Source organism: Larus michahellis, chromosome 3, assembly GCF_964199755.1.
Source record: "Larus michahellis chromosome 3, bLarMic1.1, whole genome shotgun sequence".
In the NCBI taxonomy this organism is placed as follows: Eukaryota; Metazoa; Chordata; class Aves; order Charadriiformes; family Laridae; genus Larus; species Larus michahellis.
The window spans coordinates 36,096,711-36,121,810 of record NC_133898.1 but is presented as its reverse complement, the minus strand read 5'-3'; the positions used below and the strand labels follow the sequence as shown (position 1 = coordinate 36,121,810).

General features: G+C 38.0%; 1 protein-coding gene across 1 annotated transcript in view; it reads left to right on the top strand.

Moving 5' to 3' along the window:
* The window catches only part of BABAM2 (BRISC and BRCA1 A complex member 2), a 177,260-nt gene that overhangs the window by 109,369 nt on the left and 42,791 nt on the right, over positions 1-25,100 (top strand). Inside the window, exon 8 of the mRNA XM_074579678.1 lies at positions 24,999-25,098. Within this exon, the coding sequence (XP_074435779.1) occupies positions 24,999-25,098 (100 nt within the window). The remainder of the gene's footprint in view (positions 1-24,998; positions 25,099-25,100) is intronic.

Sequence of the window (25,100 nt, the reverse complement as noted above, 5' to 3'; positions counted from 1 at the left end):
TGTGTTTTGTCCAGGCTTGATTCAAAATGCTGCAAGGAATACAGTATACACAATTTTCTTTGTGCTATTTTCCACTGGTAAAATGTTTTACTGTCTTTTAATCTGATATCTGTAAGTTTTTTTCACAAACTTTAATGTGTTTATCTTCTTGGTACCCTTCTGGGATAAGTTAGTACCAAATATTGTCAGGATGTGTGAACGTATCCATGTGTGTCAGAAAGATTTCATGATTAGGAAACAAGAACCAAACAGAAACTCTCTTTGATAATCTCAGTCTGTACCAGATAAATGTTGCTAGGCTTAGAAATGTGGTCTCTTTCTTTTATAGTCACATTTTGTACCAAGAATATCTTCCCACTTAGTGATCCTCCTTAATCACTGTCCTGCCTTAGCTATATAGGCTGTCTTGAGGCTATGTGCATTTAAATGCACCGACATGTGATACTGGCTCCTCTAGCATCTCCACTGTTGTCATTTGAGCCGTGTGCTCTAAAGAAAATGAATTAAAAAATTCAGTATGTGCAGAAGTACATTTTCTTTCCACCATGAAAAAGGTATTTTTAATAGTTCAGTGTATTTTTGAGCCTTGACCACTGCCAGAATATCTCAGTAACATAGAGATAAATAGATACTGCAATTGGCAAGCTGATTATAATTGTATGTTAAGGCAAGCAGAAAAGGTCTTTTAATTAAATTCATCCCTAAAAGCGTGTAAAAATACTGGATTCTATTTTAAGAATGAATAGTAGGTAAATAGTGTTCCATCCAAAATCTGCCAATTACCGATTGTGTTTGTGTTCTCTTGATTTTTTTTTTTAAAGTTCCTTTGTTGTAGGAGGACATCTTGGCAGAGCTTCACATATGTGGTTAACTGCTTGCTGAGCCACAAGCAAATAATACTGTACAGTTAAGCATTTCTTCCTGCATCACCAATTCCTATTCTCTTGGGCAACAGGAGTTCAAATCTGGGCAAAGATGACAGGCATAAACCTGTCTGATTGGATTAATAACATAGAAACTGTTGCTAGCCTCCGTAGTAATCTTTTAAAGTTGGTCTTGTGGTAAGTTTCTCAACCCAGATTTTGATTTTATTATACCAGCAGATAGATGGGTGAATAACTCCTGAATCCTAAAGAACAAAAGGAGAATCTGTTTTCAGGCTTGGCAGATAGGAATTCTGCTGAAGGAGGTTAGAAAGGGTATCTGGAAACCTCATGGGTAATGATGATTCAGAGACGGCTTCCAGTATATTGACTGTGGGGGATTTTTTTTTTAAATACTGTATTGTTTTTGCTTGTGTGGCATTTTCAGTCTTCCAAACTGCTTTTTTATGGAAATAAGAAGTAATTAGTTTGAGGAAGCATAAATTTTGCAGTCAGTGTGCTCATTCACACCTGAAATGGAGCTATGAAGTAGAATGGGTTTGCTTATCGGTTGGATATTATAATAAAAATAAAGGGGTTTTTTGATAAATTTATTTAATCATAAAATCAGTGCTGCACAGGGAAAGTCATATTTCTTGTGTAGAATGACTTCAAATTGTTTCTTTATCATAACCTTGCAAAAAGCTCAAGTAGCATATTTTGGGTAGTAGGATTTGTATTTTGGGTTGGGCCATTAAATTGAATGCACAGGAAAAATCTATCTGTAACTTAAATTTCCTTTTCTGTTCCTTAGTAGTTGCGTTGGAATGACAATAATAGCTAACACTCGGGAGGGCGAAGTTGTGTTACAGGAGCTCATAGGGAGCTTTTGGGAAAAAGCAATTATGAAATTAAGATGATGATGTTCAAGGACTTGGCTTACTGTCATTTCTTATACCTACAACATGGCATGAATTTGACTTTAGTTCTCTTCAGAATGCTGCAGTAGGCCTTTATAAGCTCAGCTTATGATTTTGTACATGCAGTGTGAGACCTAAATCCTTAGGAAGGAGGAAGACAAACATCTTTTGGAAATTAATTTGGTCTTTTGGAATTACTCCAGTGTCTGGGCAGCCTTAATGTGGTACCTGCTGAAGAGACTTTGACCTTGATTAGGATACCAGTCCCCCAAACTGATTTTTGAAACATCACAACTGTGGCTATTTTAAACTCTCTTTTATGTTGAAAGTATCCAAAAGATTCGTTAAAGTATAGTACTTTTTTGAATTAATTGTTGGAGGAAAAATATCTGTTTCATTTGGGTACCTCTTAGTACCATATGAAAAAGGGGGGAAAAAGTATATGCAGTAACACAAAGGTGGTTTTGTTGTGGTGTTTTTTGTTTGGTTTTTTTTTTTTTTTTGCAAAACTGTAAGTCAAGTTACAAATTAAAAAAAAACAACAAACAAATCATAAACTATGTCTTATGAGTGTATTTTTGATATTCACTTCCTTCCCTAATTTCTCCAGTGTCTCTAGCAAACTTTCCAACTTTCCGTTTTTTTCTTTCAATCCTTCCTTTTCCACCCTTTCACCCCACAAATTCTCAACGCTGCTGCTGCGGGAATATTCCTGAATCTCTGTCCTCTCTGTCACTTTGTTCAAGTAGCATACCCCTCTTGTCTTGCCAGGCCTTGCCTAGAACTCTCCTCTGTGTTCTTTTAACTAATAGAAATACATTTTTAAAATGTAGTTCTTTTTTTCAACAGCTAGGAGCTTTTGCTCTTTTATTTTCCCTCTCCTCCTTCCTTTGGAGTTGTCTGTGTTTCATCTCCCCTTTAATGCAGAATTACATTGAAAGAAAGATGAAAATGCTTGGTCCTGAAGATCATTCAGTAGAATTGAGCAATTCTGGGGATTCTCAGATAGACAGATGGTACAAAGCTGGATTTTCAAGGCAAAGGATGAAATTTTAAGTTAAAAGAATTTTTGTATCTTTGGGATCTTGAAATGTCTACACTGAGTTTTGGACTTGATAAATAATAGTTTGTAGTTAGCCATTCTCCAGACTTCCCTTGCTTTTGCATGTACTGCATTTTTATTTCTTCTCACAAAGTTAGAAAAATCAGACCATGTATTGGACATAAATTCCAACCTTTCCCAGCATTTGGCTAGATGAGCTACAATTAGTTATTTTTAGTCCTGACCAAGTTTGCATAAATGTTCTTCAGGTTGACGCTAATTAGACACTGAATAAATACATGGTGCCTTGAAGGATAGATAACTTTTCCAAGTACTGACCACGGCTTTAGATAGGTCACTTTCCAAAGTAGGTCTCCGAAGAGAAAGGAATTTGGAGGAGGTGTTACACAAACCATAGGAGTGTAAGTTTGACATGTAAAGACCTGGGTCTCTTCATTTTTTCCACAACTAAACATGGAATTTGAAGTCACTAACTATGCAATAAATCTGTGCATTTCAGATACTATTTTTCATGTATTGTCAAGTTAAAGGTGAAAATTAGGCATTCCCCCAACCAGTTTTGTCTTTCATGCTCTGAAAATGTTTAGGATACCAATTGTATTAGAAACTTAGAAAACGCTAATTAGAAACGCTAAATCAATTGGTAACAGTTACATGTCACTGGTTGGGCAGATTTGAAGAGTAGTGATGAGTTAATTACAAGCAGTAATCTAGATATTCGTATGCAGTACTTGAAAGGTTTGTGATGTATATAACCATGACCTCCAGTCTCTTCAGTAATACTACTGCAGTCACTAATTTCTAACAAAGCGCTACTCTGTCAGGTCAGTCAGAACAGAGATGCAAATAATTTATATTTCCTTTATGTTTAGGAAGCGTGTCTTTGGTTGTGTAGCTCAGGTGCTGCGAACAGGCAACACAATTTTTCAGGGAAGTTGCCACTCATAAAAGAATGAGGTAGTTCATTCTTCTCGGCCGCTTCTGCTCTTGTTCCTTGAACCTTGCAGCACAGGATTTCATGGTGAGTGCAAATCTAAAGTGTCTCAGATGGTGAACCCCCTTGTCTCTGACTTACATGATTCTTCTTCAGTTGTTTTCTTTATTGTAAACTTAAAGTGCTTTTTTTTATGCTTTTTTTTTTTTTCTGAAGTTGTTTGTGCTTAAATATACAACCTGTATTCTTCTACAGTGAAAAATTTCTGATAACTTACTGCTGGGGCTTTTGCTGTGTCTTACAAGATAGCATCAGTTCCCCAAACTTTTGCAGTGTTCAGGGATGGCAGCAAGGTAATAAGAAAGGGAAGGCTGGGAAATCTATTAATGATTGCTTTTTATCTGATTTTAATGTAACAAAGAAACTGAATGGCAACTGGGAAGCGAGTTGGTTGTCTTTTAATTCCTTATAGACAGATCTTCAACCTGGTAGTCTCTTCCATGCTATAATTCTGGCAAATCTTGTTTGAACTTCCAGTGAAATAGCCAAGGACTGACTTTGACTGTAGCTACTGAATTTACCTCCCATGCTTGGAGGCGATTCCTGTGGGCTTTTATCTTGAGTTTGGAGGGCTCATATGGAGATGTTTTTGTTGTTGCTGACCTATGCAAGACTGTTTCATGGACTGTGGATTTCAATATTTTGAGGTATGCTGATTTACAGAACTTCAAATAAATAGGTCTATCTAGTTGTACTTGTTAATATTTTTACTTCAAGTTCCCATTAATGAAAATGGCTCGAGTATCAACTCAGGTTTGCATTATAACTCTCCCAAACAGCAAAAAATGGAGAAGAACATTGCATCGAGTACAACGTTGGTAGTTGTCTTCCCTCTCTCTCCGCCACCTCCCAAAAAAGGTTAAACAGAGCTAGCTGTATCTCTCATCACCAACATCTCTACTATATACTGCGGTTGCTTGAAAACAAAGAGTACACGATAGAATCAGGCAGCACCATTGGCTGGTTACAAAATTTGTTCATGTAAGAGGCCTTAGCAGCAACGTTTGTGATTGCTCTAAGACCTTTAATCACAACTCCAGCATCACTTTTAAGTGGATTTTCACTAGTGCAGAGATGCATCCCTAAATCACTGCTGTGTTTGGGGGATGTGATTTGCTTGCCCTCCTCTCTCGGGATCTTGCAGCCAGCCGTACCTGTACGCAGCGATGTCACCGTGCTCAGGAATTTGCTGGTGGTGTCTTTAGGACAGTTATGTCCTTATTTGACTCCACCTATTCTGAGGAGTTTGACATACTGTTTCCCAAAGTAAATAGTGTTTGGGGTTTGGTTGTTTTGTTCGTGCTGTTTCATCCCCACAGAGGAATGAATAGAGCCATTTTGTAACCTTGATTCTCAGTTTACTTCCTTCAGTCTCTTCTTAAACCTCATCACAGTAACTGCTAGTGTTTCAAATTCTCTTTCAAAGCAGCACATGCCATCCAAATCATGGTGGTATGTGAAATGTAATGTTAGGCAACTGTTGATATTGTCAGAGGGATTGTATCTTAAGCTGGGGTGGGGAAGCTAGCACAGTACATTTTGCAGAGCTGTGCATTTTTAAAAAAATCATCATGATCCCTGGCGTATCACTTGTACTTGTAAAAGTGGGCAGGGTCCTACACCTTTGGACGGGGTGCTTTTCCAGAGGTTCCACCCAGCCTTAGTTTATGTCAGACAAGTCAGGTTGTTGTTGCAGAGCTATTGAGGTATTCAAAGGAGGATTTTATTTATTTCAGTGTTTCATTCTTTTTATGAAATCTAAAGCTGTTTGAAAGTATACCACCTTTCACTTTGCTGATCACAAAATGAGTTATTTTAAAACCTTCTCTGGAGGAAACGAAAATATATTCGTGTTAAAGATTGGCCTTTTTCCCCCCCATTAGTTTTGGTTATACTTACGACTTTCATTGCATTTTTAAGTAAAACCCATTGTTTAAACTATTAGTATCTATTTTAATCATATAATACTGTGACAGTCCTTTTAATTTTTTATGTTAATAGATAGATATGTGTTTGTGATTAAAATTCATCACTGTAAACTATCTTGCAGTAGCATCTAAATATGTTGCCCGACGTAGAAAATCACATGCATGTGGAAAATGATAGCAAAGTTTATAGAAACAGGACTAGCACATATGATATTTTGCCCTAATAGTTCTCCAGCCCTAAGCCATTGGTGGCTCAGGGACTTTGATTCATGTGTATTCAGTAATCCTGAATGAATTTCTCTTCCATGGACTTGTCCAGCCTTCCCCTTTGAATGTATTGCAAGAGGAAGTTTCACAGCTCCACTACATCCTGCATGAAGATCTACCTCCTTTTGGTTTTGAACCTAGCTCCTGTTAGCTTGGTGTAATGCTGACTGCTGCACTTGTATTGGAAGAGACAGCAACTAGTCGATGCTTATTCACATTTTCCACATTGCTCATCATATTATGGTTCTCAGTCATGCCCCTGCCCTCATTTTCTGCTTTCCAGACTGAGTCGTCCTGCAGATGACTTTCTACTTCTTTCCTCATAATCCCGTACTTCTTTTTGTTTTGGCTTTTTATTTGGTGCTGAGCTGACATTTTAACTGAACCTCAGATCATAACCTAGAGATCAGCTGAATGTTATCTTGGTGTCTATCGTTTTATATTTTCAGTTAGGATAGTTTTTTCTACGTGCATCACTTGATATTCATCTGTGTTATATCTCCTATTTCTTGTTATCACACAGTTCTTCTGTTTCAAAGCCCATTTATTACTCTTTATGGTTGGAACTTGTCTTGATTACCCTCAATAACTGGACTGCCACCTGGCAGCTCATCTGTTTTGCCCGATCATTTATGAACACTTTGAACAATGCAAGTCACTACTGAACCCCCCGGCTGACTTAAATTCGCTGTTAGAGCTAATTGTTTGCTCATACTTCTTAATGGCTCTTTCAAAGAGCTGCAGTAGGTGTGTGAGACAGGACTGCCCCTAACTGGGAAGGAATCAGTAGAGCTTTTACGTAGAGCATATGCACGCATACATGCTGGGAAGGAGGTACTAAAATGAGGACATTACCCATTTGCCTAAAACTTAGGGAAGCCCTCGCAGGAGCAAAGCCCAGCTTTCATCACGTGTTTGTCATTTCCGTGGTTACCTCCTTTAACTTGGTTTTCTCTTGGTGGAAAACCTTATCTTTGCTGTGTTTAAAAACACTGGTGGCGATTCTCCGGATACAGGTGGCTCTTCGGATACTGTTTGTTAATGTTAAATTTCCAGTGAGTTTTCCCTCGTGGAGCCTGTCATCAGTGCAACAGAGAGAGCGCGGTTCTTGATGTGACCTGCACTGACTCCAACAAGGGATGACCAGTCTTCGAGCGTCCTTATGAGAAATTAAAGGGAAGTTAAAAAAAAAAAAAAGTGTGAAGTAGAACTACATTGAGGAGTATCCTGGGCAGCCACCAAAATGGGAACACTTTAAAGTCCAGAGAGCTGTTGTAGCAGTTCAAATACGTGTGAACAGCAGCATTTCTGCTTTGTGCTGGAGGGGTTTTGTCCTGCAAGAGCTGACTATCCTTGCGTAACAGGCAATTGTTTTACAGTAAATCAGTAGCAAATCAAACGGTGAGTAACTTTTACTAGAAAATCTTGCTAGCCAGAACTTTATGAGAGCAGGTTCCTGTTGTTTGGGTTTTTTTCCTCCTTTCTCTTCAGTGTATAACAAAAGAAAAATCTGCTCAGAGTTTTCTGAAGAGTCAAGTGGTGGAAGAAACAAGAACAGCAAGGACATGTACCAGTAGCTCTTTGTTTGTACAATGATTTTAGATAGCATTGGGGTTGGATAATACATGAGGAAAACTGGATTCTGGAAAAACAGGATCTTCCCCGGCACATGCATCTTGTATTATATTTTTAAATTCAAACTAGAGATAGGCAGAATACAAAAATCTTTTCTAACTTAAGAAGCAGTGATAAACCATGCATATTTTCTGCTGTACACAGTGAACATAAGCAAGTTTTCACCACCTTCTGGTATTATGACCATTTTTTCCCTGTGTTGATTTATTCACCTTCTTTTCCCACCCACTGAACAGTATTAGTAAACTTACTCTGAAACTACCAGAAATCCCCAGAGCTTTAATACAAGCTCCCAACTCCAAAGAAAAAAAAAAAAAAAGGTAAAACTGGCTGATGGACACTTTTAAATTTTACAGTGTGGATACCGCCCCAGAAGAGACTCACAAATACATAACATGTCCAAAACTGAACTATACAAATAGATTCCTGCTCTGGAGCCTTAGGGAGAATAAAAAGGTCATATCTCTAAACTTAGACTAAAAGGCGTTTGTCAGATTTTTTCAGTGGTATTAAGCAACTCCTGCTTTCCAGTAAAGCTGGAAGCTGAGAGAGCTAAGAACCTTTGAAATTTGCTGCAGTTGGAAATTGGCTCATGTTTTCCATTATAAATATTTTTCTTTTGTTTCTCCTATTTAGAAATTTTTCAGTTGTCGACTGAGGTTTTCCGTATGAGATAACTGCTTCAAATGGGTACTGTTTTGAAGCCTCCTTAGGACTAGCATTTTTATGTTACTAGTTCAGATTTACCTCCCTCAGGTGCATCAATATTTTTTTCTGTGACAGTGTCGAGTTATACCCTCCTCCAGCACCTCAGGTTTACATAAGTTCGTATGAACTTACTGAGTATGCACCTGTGTGCCCTAATGGTAAAGAAAGTAGATTACTAGTATTATATTAGCAGTCCTAGGGTTATGGTTAAAAAGGCATTTGTAGAAGCTCTCACAACAGTGGTTTTGACAAATGATTTACCTAATGGGATGGAGTTTCCTATGCTTGCCTCTTATTCAGGAAGTGTCTGAAGAAAAACTGTTCCATCTCTCTGAATTGCATGTGCAGTGTGAATTTAATCAGTTGTTTTTCACCTTTTTATTTAAGCATTCAGGTAAGTCAGTGGGGTTGGTTTTGGGGGGTGGGTTTTTTTGGAATCGCTGTAGTTTTCTGCATAGGCTGAGGGTGAGGTCCTGGCTCCGTTCCTGCTGGTAAGCACTGCCAAGGACTCCAGTGGAATCGTGATTACTCCGTAGGTACTTTGTGTGTTGGGAAACCATGGGGTTTTTTTTAATCTGGCTTCCTAAAAAAATTATTTTTTTTTCCTATACGATTAGTATGATCTTGTTGTCTGTGCACACAGGTATCTGTCACTTCTGCCTTACAGACTTTTTAGAGCCTGATGGCCAATTTCAAAAAAGTTTGGCAGGAGGGTAGAAGCCTTGCAAATACGAAGTTACTGTAGTTTTCATGAACGTAACCACTTTGAAGAGGCAGGTTCTGTTACTGAAGGAAAGGCTGGAGCCCCTGTGTAACTGTATTCTGTGAACACAGAATCAATATGGGAGAAATAAATTATGAATATTCTAATCCTAGGAAGTGCTTCAGTCAGAATTCACGCCTTATTAAACATCAGAAAAAAAAAAAAAAGCCTCTCTTCAGTCAAGATTTGTATCCTGAACATATTCTCTGATGTCTTACAAGGCATGAACACCGTTTGAAGCTTTTCCTTTGGCGAAGGCATTTAGGACATCTTTCCTGTGTGGTTTCTCTGATGTTTAATAAGGAGTGAACTCATGCTGTGCTGTGGCTTTAACACACTCAGTCGAAAAGTCAATTTGATACAGTGTAGGAGTCCATTGGAAACCAAACTGCGCTGCCCCTGAACTTCCTTGTTATTTATGTTAATAGTTCTGATATAAGCAAATACAGATAGGTAAACACTGACTGGCAGGTATTCAGGAATAAATGAAATACAGATTTTACATCCTTGGAATATTATGGCTGATGTTTACACACATAAAACTCATGCAATATAAAGAAGTAATTCATAACCTTTAGTAGGTCTTGTCCATATATTGGCATGGAATTAAAATCGGTAACACTGTGGTATTATAGTACATGTGCAGAAGAGAACCAAATTACTCTTGATGCGAGAACTAAAACTTTGAAATTGTGATTCTTTTGGGGGTTTTGAAAAAGAAAAAAAAAGTGTTATTTGACTTACTATTACGCATTTTGTAGACAAACGTGTGTATGAGGTTCATACAGATGGAGATGGTTATATGGGTAAAGACAATATCTCATTTTATCACCGAATTCAAATAGACGTTCAGATAAGGATTTGCATGTTCAAGGTTATAATAACTGAAAACTGTATATAGTGCATTGTATCCAGTATATACAAATACCAAGTTTGAACCAATGTATTTAAAGAAAAAGGACAAAATAAGAGCAATTCTTGGATTTGCTGTTCTTCCTGAAGTCAGAATTAGACAATTTTTTTTAAAGACCTCATCTCACTATTGCTTTCTTTTTCAGTATGAAAACAATAGGTCCGGTAGATCCAAATCCTATGGTTCTAAGCACATTTTTATTTTAAACCAAGGTGGATAAGAATTTACCTAAGTAAAAGAGGATCAAATATATTATTGCCTCGTTTGCATTGCAAAAGAGCTGGCGTTTTCTTAAACCCTATGACTGATTCTTAGTCTGAAGTGAAGTTGGACATGTATAGTATCCTGGAACTACATCGTCACCCTGAGCTCTTAGCAAAAGATGGAAAATCTGAAAGAGGGAGAGGAGTAAGATTTCTTTGGTGTCAGTGTAACTCCTGCAGTTTTTAATGAAAATGAAAATTGACCAGTAGCCAAAGAAACAATAACTGTAGTAGTAGTTACGAAAGGCAAGGCCTCCACACATTTGGAAGAAGGAAGCCAAGTGAACAGAGGCTATTTACAGGAAAGTTTAGGTTTCAATTCAGAACTGTGTTTTTTTGTTCTTGTCAGGTCAATTTGTTATTTTCTTTTTTACTTCAACTTTGCAAGACCTAAAATCTTCATAAGCTAACACATTCATTATAGTTCACTTAAAAACACCCAATGATGGCCTGTATGTTGAAGACAGGAAACAGAAGAAAAAGCAAAGAGCATGTGATTTCCGAGAACTTCAGTCTTTACAACCAAATAATAACCTAAGCATGTAGAAGCCCCAAATCAGCTGTTCCTGCCCTGGGGTTAGCAGGTAAACTAGAATTCTAAAATACTATTTATAGATTTAAATAATACTGAAGGTTTCATTTTTTACATTCTTCAGTCAGTTCAAGAGTAACTTTTGTGAGTGACCAATCTTCACGTAAAGAATCTTACAAAGTTGTCGGTCTGAAATCACACGCTTCTGCAATTACAGATAGATAGCATAGACAGCGTGCAGTATCATCTTTAATTTTTTTAAAGTGAGAAAATGGGTAACCTGCCTTAGCAGCTAGTATGCAAGGGATTTTGTTGACACTGTGATGATATTAGCTGATGGAAGAATTTTGAATGAACTGAAATGACTCAATAGTAAACTTCACCTTGAAAGATGATGAGGACCTCCTTAAGAAATTCTGGTCATATGCAGCTTCTGAAGTAGTCGTGAGTTCTACTTTGCTTTTATTAGCATATAATAGTGTTTGTTTGTTACCTGACACAAATTTTATCACGGATTCTATATGAATGGATTTAAAGCTGTCTCTGCAGTATAAGCAAATTGTATTGTGTGTTGTTAAAATACTTTACATCCTTAGGGTGAAAAGTATTTTAACAAGACATGTAGTACTACTTCAATGCTTTTATTTTTAAATAATCTTCTGATGCTCCATGTTTCTTAGCCATGTCTCTTTTCAGGCTTAAAGAAGGATGTCAGATTTGCACTGGGTTATCCCAAGGAAATAGCAAACATTAGTTGAGTTATATCATGAAGAGGTGTAGCCTTCTGAGTTAAACTGAAGGTATGGCGTGCTGCCATTTGTAAGGCATCTTTTGTTTTGCAGGTGCTTTGCAGAGGCCAGGTGGTGTTTGGCTTTTTTTCCTAGCGTGACATCTGTATGTATAAGTTCTCTATGTATTTCTCTTTTCTGCAAAGACCGTGAAAAAATGGCCGTGGCTGTTTCCTCTTAATTTACCCCAGAAACTATTGACAGAATTGGGTTAAAACACAGAATTTGTGACTTCCAGTGCAGTGGTAGTGACTTGACATTAAGGTGGAAGATCATGAATTTTAAGCATGTACATGTGAAGAAGAGATTTAGAAGAGGAAAGAATCGGTTTTAGTTTGTACAATTTTAAGTGCATTTCTGTAGCTTGTTTTGTTGGTATGGTGATTTATCCAATAGCATTAACACAAGTTTTTAAAAGTTCGTCGTGCAAGCTGGAGGTTGCCAGTTGTCATGTCATTCAGTGACAGGGATGGAGGTGGTGAGAAAAATCAAACTGTTTGGTGGCATAGTCTTTTCTTAAAGACTTTAAGGAAATCAAGCTTTAAAGAACTTCAAAAAAGTAAAAGTACAGGATATCCAAACATATGCATGGATAACACAGAAGATTCAACTAATGTGTTAATATTTATTGCTGGTATAAACAGCCAAATGCAATTAGAATGTAAACATTCTCAGCCAAAAATTAGAATTTTTTCACCTTGGGCATAAATTCTTTTTCTGTAACATGTTGATAGTTCAAGTTAGATTAAGTAGTAAAACCACATTCTCTTATTTAGCCATACAAGATAATTATAACAGCTTCCTAATCATGGGCACAGATAGGACAGTGTTAGCAGCAACTGCACTTAAATTTAATAAATAAAAAATTTCGTCCCATATATTGTATAATGGGTGAAAAGTTGCTACATCGTTGAAGTGATTTGAGTGAAGGAAGAGTTCTGTTAGATGCTGTGTAAATGTCAAGTCAATTTAAAAGCTAATGTTTTTAGGACGTCATTGCATACAATACAGAAGTTTTTTAAAAAAAAAAAGGGGGGGGGAGAAAACCATATTCCTTTATATAAGAACTTTATAAAAGAACACATACTGGCAGGCGTCATAGTCTTCATCAGATTGAGTGATTATTAGCCTATAATCTAGAAGTCTCAGTGTAACTAATAATAATATTAACAGTTAGCTGTCAGAAAGTTGGAGCAAAGTAAGCGTGAATATAATGGGATTTATTACACAATTTATCTTGATAAATAAATCTTTATTGACCAGTGGTAGATCTTTGACATGGAAATAAGCCACCATTGACAGAAAGGTTTCTTTGAAGTAGTTCTCATCTTTTGTGAATTTTAATTCTAGTTCATAGAATGTGCCTCATTCAATTACTTATTTTACCTTTTTTAGTTATCCTTTTAGAATGTATTCATAGCAGTATTGCATTTACACTGGCAGAGCTGATGCATTTAGTACTAGACACAAAAATTAATTGGTGCTTCTGATTTTTGAAGGGATAGCAGGGATTATTGAAAACTTCTGTGATCAATGCTTAAAGCAGTGTCACACTTTCTTTTTTTTTTTTTTATTTTACATATCTGTAGGACTCAAGAGCCTTAATATAATTTCCAAAAAGGAAAGACTTAATTTAGAAAGCTATTTTACAGGTAGAATCGTAATATCTTCAGTCTTATTAAAAGCCAGAATATATATTATTTAAACACTGACAAGCTTTCTGAAAATGTTGTTCTTCAACTAAAAAGGCTAGTTTATCAAAGCATCCGATATTTATTTGTAAATACATCTACTTGCCGATACTGTTTAGGCCGCTCCATTATCTAAGCACTCAGCTTGCAAATGCACTCAAGCCCTTAAACGTTAAGTAATATTAATCAAACCCTTAAACGTTGAAAGGTATATTACCGGAAAGTTGGAATTTTTGTCTTTCAGTGACTATCTAAGTATTTGCAGTTTCTAAGGGAAAGAGGGCCTGTATTAAAGGCAGTTTATGCGATGCAAGTGCCTCCATTTGACTCAGGCCTGGCTGGTGTCTGTATGTGCACTATATGCATTCACCATCTGTTCTGGGAAAAGGCAAATCTTTGTCAAAAGGATTTTCACTCTAATCTTGCAGCACGTGCCATAATGAAACTGCTCCATGAACAAAATCCAGGCATCAGTTCAGATGAAATCCTGGGAAAGCCTGTAATTCACCTTTTGACCAACTAAGCACTGCTCTAGGTTGCAAATTATGAAATTTCCAGTTTCTTGTGCACGTATGGGGTCCCTGCTTTGATCGTAACACAATGAAGACCTGTGGGTTTATTTTCTGCCTTTCCTTTTTTGTTTCAAGAGTAGACCTGTGTCCGCCTTGATACAGAAGGAACCTTTGTTCCCTCCAAGGTAAAACAGGGTTTCAAGGCACCAGCGTTTTCTTCTGAGAATTATTCCCAGTCTTCCCACCTACCAAAGGCTGCCTTTGTGCGATGTGATCCAAACCCCCTCTTCCCTCTGTTTTGAAGAGAATACATTAGGATGAAATTAAATTATTTATATTCATAGGAACAAAACACACTTACCCAAATGCCTGTGGTAGAGATTCTGAAAGGGGCTGTAAAAACCGTCCTAGCAGATTCGTATTGTCTTCTTAAAAAAGTAAGGGTTTAACATGGTTCTTATTAGCTGTCAAACCGCAGTGGCTGTGTTTACATGAAAAACTTATGTTCTCTTGCCTTGCGTCCACATGTGAATGTATTTGGCTTACATAAAACCTGAGCTCGCTAGGCCTCTCGCGGCATTTCGCGGGAGCACCAGACCAGACTTGTAGCATTCCACATCGTTTGTGAACATAAGATAAAGCCAATTTCAAGATCTGAGCAAGAATGCCCCTTAATCATGCTGCGTACACATGGAAATCAGTATCGGAAGCCAGATGTATGAAAGAAAAACATTTTTCTCCTCTAACTTTCTGCCTCCCTCGGGCATTCTTATCGATGACCCAAATGCTCAACTTCATATCCAGAAGTTTTCCAGCATGTTGCTCTCATTTAATTTACGAAATTTTTCTGCAAGATTTCTTATCCTTTCAGTACTTTGCATTTCTCGTTCTTCATGTAAGTTAATCAAATGTGATGCTGATGATGCAGAGGACAGGATGTTTCTTACATGAAATATTTCTCCAGATAGAAGAGATCCACGAATGAGGATTACTGTCTGGCCTAAGAAGAACGGAAAACATTTGATTATGTGGGAGAAGTCTACAGCACAGCACTATTTTAGCACAGAGGCAAAAAATAGCACGCTTACAAAATGACTGTGTCACTGGAAGTGTTAGGCATTAAGCAATATCAGGAAAAGATTAACAATAAGACATAATTACTGTAATTTTATGAGTAGATTAGGGAACATAAAATAAGGAACAATATAAGCAAGTGCAATCATAAAACGTAAAAGTCTGCAAGTTATAGGAAATGACTTCTTCAGAAAAAGGTGAGAACAGTAGGTAAGGAAGGCAATGGAGTTGTACAGTTTTTTGAGACTTGTTTTTCTGCTTCGTGATAAAGACACTGCTGCTTAGCTGGGCTTAGCACAAGTACCAGAAAATTACCTGCCATGTGAACAGTCACAAAATAGTAAGCTAGATATTATTGAATGCATGCCAGGAGATTGATAAGAAATTATTAGGTATATAGGGCATATGTTTGTAAATATAACTGATACCATCTCAGAACAGTTACTCATTTATGTTATCCACTTTATGGATGGATAATTCGAGAATAATCACATGGATTTGTGATAAATATTCTGTTCAATGAGATTGTTTGGGAGATCTCCATCAGTAAAGCAGAGTGGATTGTAAAGAGCAGATGAGTGTCTTGAACGATGACAAGCACTGCGTAACATAGCACCCAGGCTGCGGTGCAGAGGTATTTCCAGTGATCCTCACAATAAATAAATCCTCAATTCTTTCATTAATTTATTGAGTCCTACTGTTTCAGAGGAGAACAGTGCTCACAGCATACCAGCGCTCTAGTCTTTTCTTGTTTATGCAAAAGTTTATAATTCCCAGCTTCTATCTTTGTGCTACGTGTAAGCCATTTTTAGTTCCTTTGAGGCAGTGCTTCAAGTCAATACGTTTTTCCCCTGAAGCAGAAAAGCCAGTGCCCAGTATTATTTCCCTTGTTACTTAGAAGACCCTCAATATCTTCACAGTTAAGGCGGTTATAAATATATCTGGAAAACTGGTAATGCCATTAAAAGTTCATTTCTTAAGAACAGGGAGTTGAAAAGTAAATTTTCAGATAACAGACTCAACTTTTCCTTTTTCACCGTCCGTGATAGTGCATCATTAATCAAGTTCCCGATTTTGTGTTGAAACCTCAAATCAGTGCAGCATGAAAAAGTGTTGCAATTAGGTTACAGATCACTCTTTCTTCAGTCAAAATCTTGTTCTGCCTTAGTTGCAACGAGTCTCCAGCCTCTTTCATACTTGCCCTTCTTCCTGAGATCCATACAGAAGATAATTGCAGTAGGTTAGGCTGCATGGTGTTTCTCCTGGCATCTTAAATAATTTCTTTAATCTTCACTTACTGCTTTTCTAACTTCTTTGGAAGTAAAAATAAAAAAGGACTGCATAGTGTTCCCTTTCTTATCTGCCCATATTGCTTATCTTATCTGTACCTTTTTTGTTCAGTGATGTTTGCTGCTGCTGCATTTGTCTGGGTGTTCTTTCCTACAACTTTTTCTGATCGTTTGGGGAGCTTTTTTGGCTGTTATTTCCTCATTGCATTTAATTCTCTGTGAAACCCTTCTGTGACTTTTTTTCACTTCTCACTCGGATTTCTCTTAATTTGCTGCCAAGATTCCTTTAAGAAACAAGCAAAATGCTTTGAAAACATGTTTCTCCATTGTAAAGTGTGTAAGTCTTAAGTTTCCTTGCTGCAACCTGTACTCCTCCTCCCCTGTCGTTCAGCCCCTGCTTTTCCTGCCCTCACTGTGCTGTGTGGTGTGAGGTACTGGGCTGCGAAACTTCTTTGGGACAGGAACCGTGCTGTCCTGTTTAAACTGTGAGGCATCTAGCAACTTGTTCAGGTCTTCTTATAACTGTTTTCCTTAAATAATACTGTGCTAAGTAACTGCTATATTTGGGGGGGGGGGGGGGGGGGGGGGGGGCACCAAAACTACTTGTCTGAGATCATACAAAGCATCTTCAAATTCAGTTCTTATGTAATCTGTTATGGATTCTCATTATTATTTGCCCCAAATGACTGAGCATATTCCATTTGCAATACACCTTGCTATTGGGGCCTTTTGTGGAAAACCGGAGGGGGGACGTAAATACGGTAAATTACAACACAAAAGCAACACTTGTCAGAATTTTTGAGCCTTATAAGAGAGAATCACACTCTTTTGGTAGCCTGTGGAACTTTTCATATTCTCTTTTTTAACCTGTTCATACTGTATTATGAAAAATAATTCTATATTTTAAGCATAAGGGGTTTTTTTAATCACTTTGAAATATATTGCTTTTATACTTTTCACTTTGGTTTTATATTGGCAGAATGAATAAGTGACCAAAATTTCTGCACTGTGCAGTGTTTATAGAGTGATATAGTGGACACTGGTTAAGTTAACCTGTATTTTAGACCACTGCACACATTGAAGCCTCGCTGATGATTTCTATTGCACTTGCTTGGACTTTTCCTGAAGTTTGTACCTTGAGGTATGATGGAGGTCCCAGAGGGCGATCGATTCTTCTGGGCTGCCTGCCGGCCCAGGCTGGCTGTTGTAAGCTACAGATCAATGTATGGCAGTGAGCCCCCCTCCCCAGAGACGAAAGCAATGTGGTGACTGCTGTAGGCAGAGTGCTTGTATACCGCGTGCTACCGCTGTGTAACATCAGCTGGGTAATAAATGTTACCCTCGCGTGGTTTTGTTTCTTCATGGAACACGAGGTCTAAGGGTGGTGGAGAGCTCCCTTTTCCATCGCTGGCAGCCCAGGTTTTCTCTCATTCCACATGTCAGTGGAAACCTCTCAGTCCCCTTTATGCGGAACCTTTCTGCATATAAAGACCTGTTAAGCAAAAGAAAAATCCCTTTAGTCCTGATTTATCCAATACAGAGGAAATACTAGCATTTTCAGACTTCTATCCTGTCAAGTATCAGTAAGAAAAGCTTTATACTGCAAGAGTATCTGTTCTTTCTCCTCCCAGTTCTGAGTCTGGCCAGGAAAGTGAAGAAAAGAAGTGTATTCTAATTTAATTATAGGGTTAGCTATCTATTAATCTCATGCTTCTTGGTGGTTTTTTTTTCTCCTCGAGGAGGTGTAGAATTCTGGGGACAGAGCTCCTGTCCCCGTAAATCTTTCAATATTGGATCAGCTGAGCTATGATTTGTGTGTACGTCTGTTAGGTTACAGTCTGGTAGAATCCAGAATTTGTACAGTTAATGTAAGTCTTTCCTTGGTCTAGTCACTCTGTTTAAAATGGGAAATGCGTTATAGAAAACAGCACTTTTTTGACAACTTTACCTGCAGCAGAATACGGAAGTTGGAATAATCCAAACAAAGCAGTATTCATTAGCACTTACAGATGACTTCATCCCACAGATTTTATACTATTCTATGAATATTATTTAACTTCAGTGTACTTCACTACAGCGTCTGAGCATTATAGGTGGGCAAGCAGAGAAGCAGACTGGTTGCAATAACTTGCCAGAACATATGAAGTCAGCAGAAGAGCTGCAAATAAAGCTCAGCAAGTCTGACTTGCAGTTTTCTGCAGAGTCTGTGAAACTGAAATACATTTTGGTTTTAGTATTTGCTTTCTACAGTGATTATTTTGTATTTTTTTCCAGTCACTGGTCAGGAGGTGCTTAGAGGTATTTACCCTGAACCTCTAGTAGGTCAAGGAAAAAAGATGGTATTATTCTTTCAGCTCTAATGGCCAGATCTTCAGTCTGAGTTTGACTGGGATTCTTTCTCCAAATAAGTATATTTGGCATAGTTTTCCCTCTAGGTCTATTTGTGGTTGTATTTTTTTTCTGTACACTCAACAATGTAGATACCTCAGATTGTATCTGTTAGCTGAAAACATATATTTTTGTTTAACCAATGTTGAAGTAGAAATAACTGTAAGTAAAAATTGTTTCTTTAAAAATAGAATGGAAGCTTTTTCTTTTTGGACATGCTTTACCTTGTAGTAGACTTGAGTGGACAAGCAATATGTTAACTACGTTTGCTTTAAATGGAGTATTGCTCGAAAGGGGAGAAAATACTGTCACAAACCTAGACTGACCGATTTTTCAGTAACAAGAGTAATGTTCTGTTGTTTTACTGTTAAGCTCTGTATCACTGATGGAAGCACTATCCCAAGGCTTCTGCCAAGCACCACGTTGTTTGTGTGATAGGGGGGATTTGGGGTTATGGTCGAGCGAGTCTGAAAAATGGTAAACTTGACAGCAAATCTGGGATCATGGTTGGTAAGCCAGCTTTTGTGGTCACGTGCTTTTATTTGATGTGGTTCCTCATGTCTCCTGTGCCAAATGGTGTAATATACTAAAGTGATGAAACTGCAGAAGAAAAAAAAAAAGTCAACTATTTACTTCAGCAACAAAGGAGAAAGAGGAGATCAAAGCCCATAACATGACTCTCAAAACAGGAAAAAAGAGCGAAAAGAGGGAATTTCTTTCCACATGCTTCAGGCTACTCTTGCTTATAGCCTTCATGAGTAACAAACCCTTTAAATGCTTTTGTAGGTCTGCAACGTGCTTCAGTTTCAAAATAAGGCAGGTGAAAACTTACCGAGAGTTAAGAAGGGTGTATCCAGGTAAAAGCAAGGGCTATAGTCTGTGAAGTCTAAAGTCTACTTTCCATCACTAGTACATAGATTTGAACATGTTTTAACATTGACCACGCTGAGAGAAAAGCTCTTAGTTATTTTAAACTGATATAAAGAGTCTTTCCATGCAGAGGCAAGTTTTTTGTTTATTTACATTTTCAAAGCTAGACGAACCTTCAACTGTATCATTCACAACCATTGAAATTGTCATTTCCCTGTTTTATGTGGGTTTTGTAGAAAGAATACGTTGGATTAGCAACATTGTTGAGTGCAATGGGTATTATGTACCACTTTCTTTTAGTATAAAGGTCTTTAATGCTACGTTCACACTGTGTTCAGGGGTAAGTATGATTCTTCTTACAGTGCTGGCTCTCCTTTCCAAATACACATTTTTTTACTCTTTCCTCCCTTGGAGCAAAAATAACTGCCATTGGGCAAGGTACGCCCTTTTAAGAGCGGGGAACTTTTCTATAGATGTTCTATTCTTTGTAAGGCTTCTTTCAAAGAAAAGCTTATGCAATTTTGGGAGATGGGGGATAGTAACAGGTAAAGGCAAAATACATACATAGATATATATATATATAGCAAGAGCAAAATATATAGACAGTATTCCATGTGTACTGGTGCTTAACTGTAGTACTGTAACCTGTGTTAGCACATAACTTTATAAACTGTGATATTTTTATTTTTTGCAGGACCTTACAAGATGTAGGGGATGGTTTGAAGTAATCCTCATTGTTCAGACTCAGCTCAGGAGTTTCCCAGCAATATAGAGAAACCTGCATTTTTCTGCTCCAAGAAAGGGGGAAGCAAAATGGATTGGAGGGAAGAGGTGGAGTGAATGAAAGCAGTTCAGGGGAACGAGAGACGCCCAAGACAGCATGGGGAGAGTTGTAGGGAAGGGGGTGAGGTAGGGATGGGAGTACGAGCATCTTCCTTTGTTCCTCTAAGTCTGCCTTGCCAAACCACCCAGTTTCCTGAGCTTGGGACTTGGAAGGACCCACCTTCTTTTCTAGTGAAGTGATGTTTTTAAGGAAGGGGAAATAACTGGTTCTTTACACATAAGTACTCAAGAACAAAACCAGTCACTTCTGGTAAACCTGTGAATTAATGCTGTACCCTTTTGGTTTTTTTAAAGGATCATGTCTTGAGAAAGACATTTTAATGCAATTATGAGCTATCAAGAAATAGGAAAGAATTTTGCGTTTTGTATGTGGGCCTGAATAAATACGATCCATTGAGAGACAGACAGAGCAAGTCACTTGAAATGCACCAGTCAACAGCAGAAATGTAACCACACTCCAGCGATGCAGTCTGCACTTGTATTTCAGCATATCGCAGAACAAAACTGCTATTAACGGAGGCCGATTGCTGCTCTTGTTGAATTCAGTAGTGAGTTCCTCACAAAATCCAATTTAATTCACAAACTGTGGATCAGAACTGCATTGTGTCTGGCACTGTGGAAAGCCAGGAAGGCTGGAACTTGCTGCAAAGGAGTCTCTGGTCCTTCTTAAAATGAGGTGTGCGAAGTTGGTTTGCAGAGCTGCGTAGGTTTAGAGTAACAGCAAGTGTATAAAATGCTGAGTCCAACAGATCTTAGTCTCTGCATTCCAATGTGTTCGTGCAAACTTATCTCATAGATAGGTAGACCTACCATCTATTTATCTTCATCCAGTAGCAGTCCTAATGGCATGACATCCACTAAGACTGTGGCTTTGTGAATTAGGATAAATTATAGAAAGCCACTATCAGAATCTGTTAAAATTTTAGCCTTTAAAGAGTAGTAGGTTACTGGAAAAAATTGTCTAAAAATCGAACACAATTGGGTTGGTTGTGCTGAAACTAGAATTACTCTGGCAGCTGTAGGGTAGCAATATTAATTAATTTGTCTGTGTTTAAAAACAAAATAACTTCCTCATCATATCTCTTGATGTTTTTTGTTTGATTTTTTTTTTTTTGTCATCTTGATACAATGAATATCACCGAACCTGATAGTGTGACGTTACAGTTGGTTTTATTCCTGGGTATAAAAATGTGTTGTTTTTATGAGGAGTGTATAACAGCAAGACTAAGAAGGAAAGCTTAATCACAAACAGAGGTGTGTAAGGTCTATCCTCCAAGAGGCTGAGCTATCTGGAAAGCGGGTCTGACATGCAGGGGTCTTTAGCTTGCACTGGTGGAATCTCTCAGCAAATAGAATTTCCTTGACTATAAAAGGCTGCTTATGGCATTTTTCTTTTTCTGTGCCTTTTCTTTTGATTGGGCTTTGAGGGACCTCAAAAAGCAGCATTAGATACTGAGCTGCATGCTGACGTTCCCTTGCCTAATTTTCTCCATTTTACACATATTTCCTTGCACCTTTTACAGGTTCTTCTTATTTGACGTTGAGTAAGTCTCTTCTTTCTTCAACTATAGGTTTATTACAGGGTCAAAGGAATTATTATAGCCTCTTGCCCTGAGTCATGATTGTGAGGTACTGCAAGTATGTTCCTTTGGCACAACAGAGACATAGTACAGCATAGTCAAATCAAACTCTGAGCAGTAGCTTCCTTATGTGTATAAAAATGAAAGATAAATATCAGTTTCATAAGGCAGATGAGCCTTAATTGCTGAATGCTTATAGAAAGTTTTGAGATGGTCAGAGGCAAGGTCCTGTGCAAATGCAGTACTGTATTAAAATATTTAATAAGCAGATTCTCTGACCCAGTAGAGGGAACAAAGATGCCTGTCCACTCTTAATTTTCCCTACCCGTAATTATTTCTACCGAACATAAATTACATATTGTACAGCTTTATTCTGTTTTCAGAGGATAATTATACTAGAAATTCCAGCCTTCTTTCTGTGGAGGGACCTATTTCTCAGAAACCACACCTTGTAGTAGTCTGTTTTTCATTTGAGAAGGGTTGAATTCCCAATAATGTCAACAAGTTTTTTATGGATTGACTACTTTCAAAAGTGGATACAGGTGAAATGGAAAGCCTTTATTCACAAATTATAATAATTCAGTCTGGAAGACCTATTGGAAGCCGATGATACAGGCATGGAAGCTTTTTTGCCCATGAAAAATGTTAGAGATTACTCCTAATTTCATGCCTGCTGTTGTAACTGAGAGGAGCCTGTAATTCCTGTTGTAGTCATCTGAGTGTCTCTGGTGGTACCTCCGTGCTGAGGGGGAACTTGGATTTGGTTGCAAATGAGGCAAGGCGGGATGCAAAACAGACAGTACCATTTGCTCTGGGTATGAGATTGGAGGCTTTTATGGATATATTTACATAAACATTTAAGGAGTTTAATAAACTGAAAGCCAGGGATTAAAGTAAGGGTGACAACCCACTTGTAACATACTAGGAGGAACAAGTCTTTTGTTCTCCAACATTAAAGACCGATGGACCCAGTGTACTTTCAATTTCCTAAGAGCAAACCACTGTTTCAGAAATATTCCAACTTAGTAATGATCTAATAGTCATGCTTCACTGTTTTTAACATCCGGAAGTAGCAAAATTATATTCCCATGTGAGTAGTTTTATTAAGGGGGTAGCAGCAAGGAAACTGAATTCTGTTAAAAAAAAAAAAAAAAAAAGAATCCTGTTCAAGTCTTACTTCTGCTGGAAAAGTTTGTTTGTTTTTTTTTCTTATGTAGCTGTGGTGTACTCAAGACTTTTTTCTTTCATCGTTGCATATGCAAAATCCAGACCTGCAGAACTGTTCCATGTGGTGAACAGTCTGCTGAACCCAGACTGTTTTGCCTGAGTAGCAGATTTCCATATACCTCATTATGAATTTGGTTTTTTTGATTTATATAGGCTCTGTTCCTTCAAAGGGATGTATGATTGTAGACCTTTGTACCTACCAAAGTGATAGCTTATCAAGTATTGAGGAAAATACAAGGGCAGGTCCTGTTGAAGAATAAGAGCCTTAGTTTGTAGAGAAGAACCTTCTTTCCAGCCAGTTTAATCTTTCATGGAAACAGCATGTAAACAGGAGGCCACAAAGTAATTCAGCTTTTGAAGCTTTTTAATTGTACCCAACAAGGTTCTAGATGCTTAGTGAATGATGTAAGCCACAGTGTGTAATGCAAGTTCATACCCCTTTTGATTGGTAAAAGACTATAAGAAAGATTTAGGTTAGTACTGTTTAAAGAAAGTAGCGTGGACTTTAGCTGGTTGTTGCTTTATATAACCTGATTTAAATAAAAAATGCTAGATCTTTCCATACCAAAGAAGCCATTATCCTCAGCAATAGCGGGCATGCTTCAATCTTCCTTCCTGTGATAAAGGCAATTGATAAAGGTGCCTAAATAGTGGCACAAGGTGCTGGGCCATGTTGTCTAGACCCTGCTTTTTCCAGGAAAGGTTGGAACAGGTGATCCTTGAGGTCCTTTCCAACCTGATATTCTATGATTCTGTGATGAAATACATCTCCGAAGTTACCTTATTTCTGTGGATTTCTACCATTCAGATTTCCAGTCTTTGCATGGACAGAGTTAATATCTTTGTTTGTATTATTTCCTTCTGGGCATGAACAAAATGATAGAATCAGAGAATATAATCATAAAACAATGTAGACTAGAGGGAACCTCTGGAGGTTATCTGGCCAAGCCCCTCCGCGGAGCAGGGCCAGCTTAGGTCAGGTTGCTTATGGCAGTTGTTCAGCTGAGCTTTAAGCACCTCTGAGGACTGAGATTCCCCAGCCCCTCTGGGCCTGTCTTCCAGTATGTGATTACTCTCATTGTGAAAACGTTTTTCCTAATAGCTAACCAGAACTTCCTTTGTTGCGACATGTCTGTGTTGCCTTTCGTCCTGTCACTGTGCACTTCCGAGAAGACTCTGGCTCCATCTTCTCTGTATTTTTCCATTAGATTAGATTCCATAGATTCCATCAATGTGCCTTCAATAGCAATATACTTTCAACTCCCCACTTCAAATATTGCCCCCTCTCCAACCTTCTCTTAAGACTGAAAAAACCCATTTCTTTCAGTATCCCCCATTACATCATTTACCTAACAATCTTTCTGGCCCACTGCCCCGTTGATCTAGTAGGTTAACGTCTGTCTTGTTTTGGGGGGGCCAGAACTGGAGTAAATAGCATGGCTGATGTGCATCTGGCCATCCATTACTCCTCAGTCCAAATTATTGTCATTATTCTTAGCCAGTTTGACTGATGGTGGCAATTTGAATAATTCAAGACTCAAAGTCCTCTCCTCCAGCTATAACAAGATAATCTTAACTACAGTGCTTCCCATCTTATTGATGAGGGACAAGAAATAGAACTGTTTACAACGAAAAAGCTATTTCCTGCAAGAATGCTTCGCATTAGTGTTACTCTTGATTAAAGTTGTTGAATTACAATAGATCGTGGTGTAACCTGTTTTTATAGATGATATCACTCAATACTTTTTATATCGCCACAGCATAAAATACACTTCCTCAATCATAGCCCTCTGACTTTAAGCGTAGGGAAGAGGACACTGTACAAATCACTTTCAAATCCCAGGGACTGTACGTGTAATGTACTGTTAAATTAACTTCTATTTCTAGTGCGCTTGGAGGATCATCTGCCCTTCATATCCCAGCCTTTCCTGGTGGAGGTTGTCTTATCGACTATGTACCCCAAGTATGCCAGCTGCTGACAAACAAGGT